This window comes from Emiliania huxleyi (assembly GCF_000372725.1).
Source record: "Emiliania huxleyi CCMP1516 unplaced genomic scaffold EMIHUscaffold_10537, whole genome shotgun sequence".
In the NCBI taxonomy this organism is placed as follows: domain Eukaryota; phylum Haptophyta; order Isochrysidales; family Noelaerhabdaceae; genus Emiliania; species Emiliania huxleyi.
The window spans coordinates 1-1,093 of record NW_005202091.1 but is presented as its reverse complement, the minus strand read 5'-3'; the positions used below and the strand labels follow the sequence as shown (position 1 = coordinate 1,093).

The 1,093-nt window shown below is 82.5% G+C and overlaps 1 protein-coding gene across 1 annotated transcript; it reads right to left on the bottom strand.

The window, feature by feature from the left end:
- Window positions 1-183: 183 nt before the first annotated feature.
- Window positions 184-990, bottom strand: EMIHUDRAFT_125554 (hypothetical protein; the record flags this gene model as incomplete). Its single annotated transcript, XM_005792653.1, has 1 exon — window positions 184-990. A coding segment is annotated over one exon (807 nt), but the record flags the coding sequence as incomplete, so codon positions are not given.
- Window positions 991-1,093: the final 103 nt, after the last annotated feature.

The window sequence follows — 1,093 nt, the reverse complement described above, 5'->3', positions numbered from 1 at the left end:
TATGCTTGCCGCCGCTATCGCCCTCGGCACCAGACGCGCCGCCACCCTCGCCGCCGCCACCCTCGCCGCCGCCCTCGCCACCTCCCCCGGCCCCGCCACCGCCATCGCCACCGCCCCCGTCCGGCTTGCCGCCTCTCTCGCCCTCGCCGCCAGCAGCGCCACCGCCGTCACCTCCGCCGTCACCTCCGCCGCCCAGCCCACCGCCGCCAATGTCGCCGCCACCCTCGCCCTCGCCCCCACCTCCTTCGCCGCCCCCACCGTCGCCGCCGCCACCGTCTTCGCTCCCGCCTTCGCCCCCTCCACCGTCGCCACCACCCCCAGCTCCGCCGCCGCCCTCGCCGCCGCCCCCGTCCGGCCTGCCGCCGCTCTCGCCCTCACCGCCGGCAGCGCCGCCGCCCTCGCCGCCGCCACCAGCGCCGCCGCCGCCCTCGCCGCCGCCCCCGTCCGGCCTGCCGCCGCTCTCGCCCTCGCCGCCGGCCGCGCCGCCGCCCTCGCCGCCGCCGATCTCGCCGCCACCTTCGCCACCGCCGCCCTCACCCCCGCCTCCGTCGGGCTTGCCGCCGCTCTCGCCCTCGCCACCAGCCGCCCCTCCACCCTCGCCGCCGCCACCCTCGCCGCCGCCCTCGCCGCCTCCTCCGGCCCCGCCGCCACCCTCGCCGCCGCCCCCGTCCGGCTTGCCGCCGCTCTCGCCCTCACCGCCGGCCGCGCCGCCGCCCTCGCCGCCGCCGCCGTCACCGCCACCTCCCTCGCCGCCACCGCCCACTCCACCGCCGCCTCCCACACCGCCGCCGCCCTCGCCCCCGCCTCCGTCGGGGTTGCCGCCGCTCTCGCCCTCACCACCAGCCGCCCCGCCACCCTCGCCACCGCCGCCCTCCTCGCCGCCCTCGCCGCCGCCTCCGGCCCCGCCCCCGCCATCGCCACCGCCCCCGTCCGGCTTGCCGCCACTCTCGCCCTCGCCGCCGGCCGCGCCGCCGCCCTCGCCGCCGCCGCCTGCACCGCCGACACCATCGCCCCCACCCCCGTCGGCACTGCCGACGATGTCTCCCTCACCGTCAGCCGCACCACCGCCGTCGCCACCACCTACAGCTCCGCC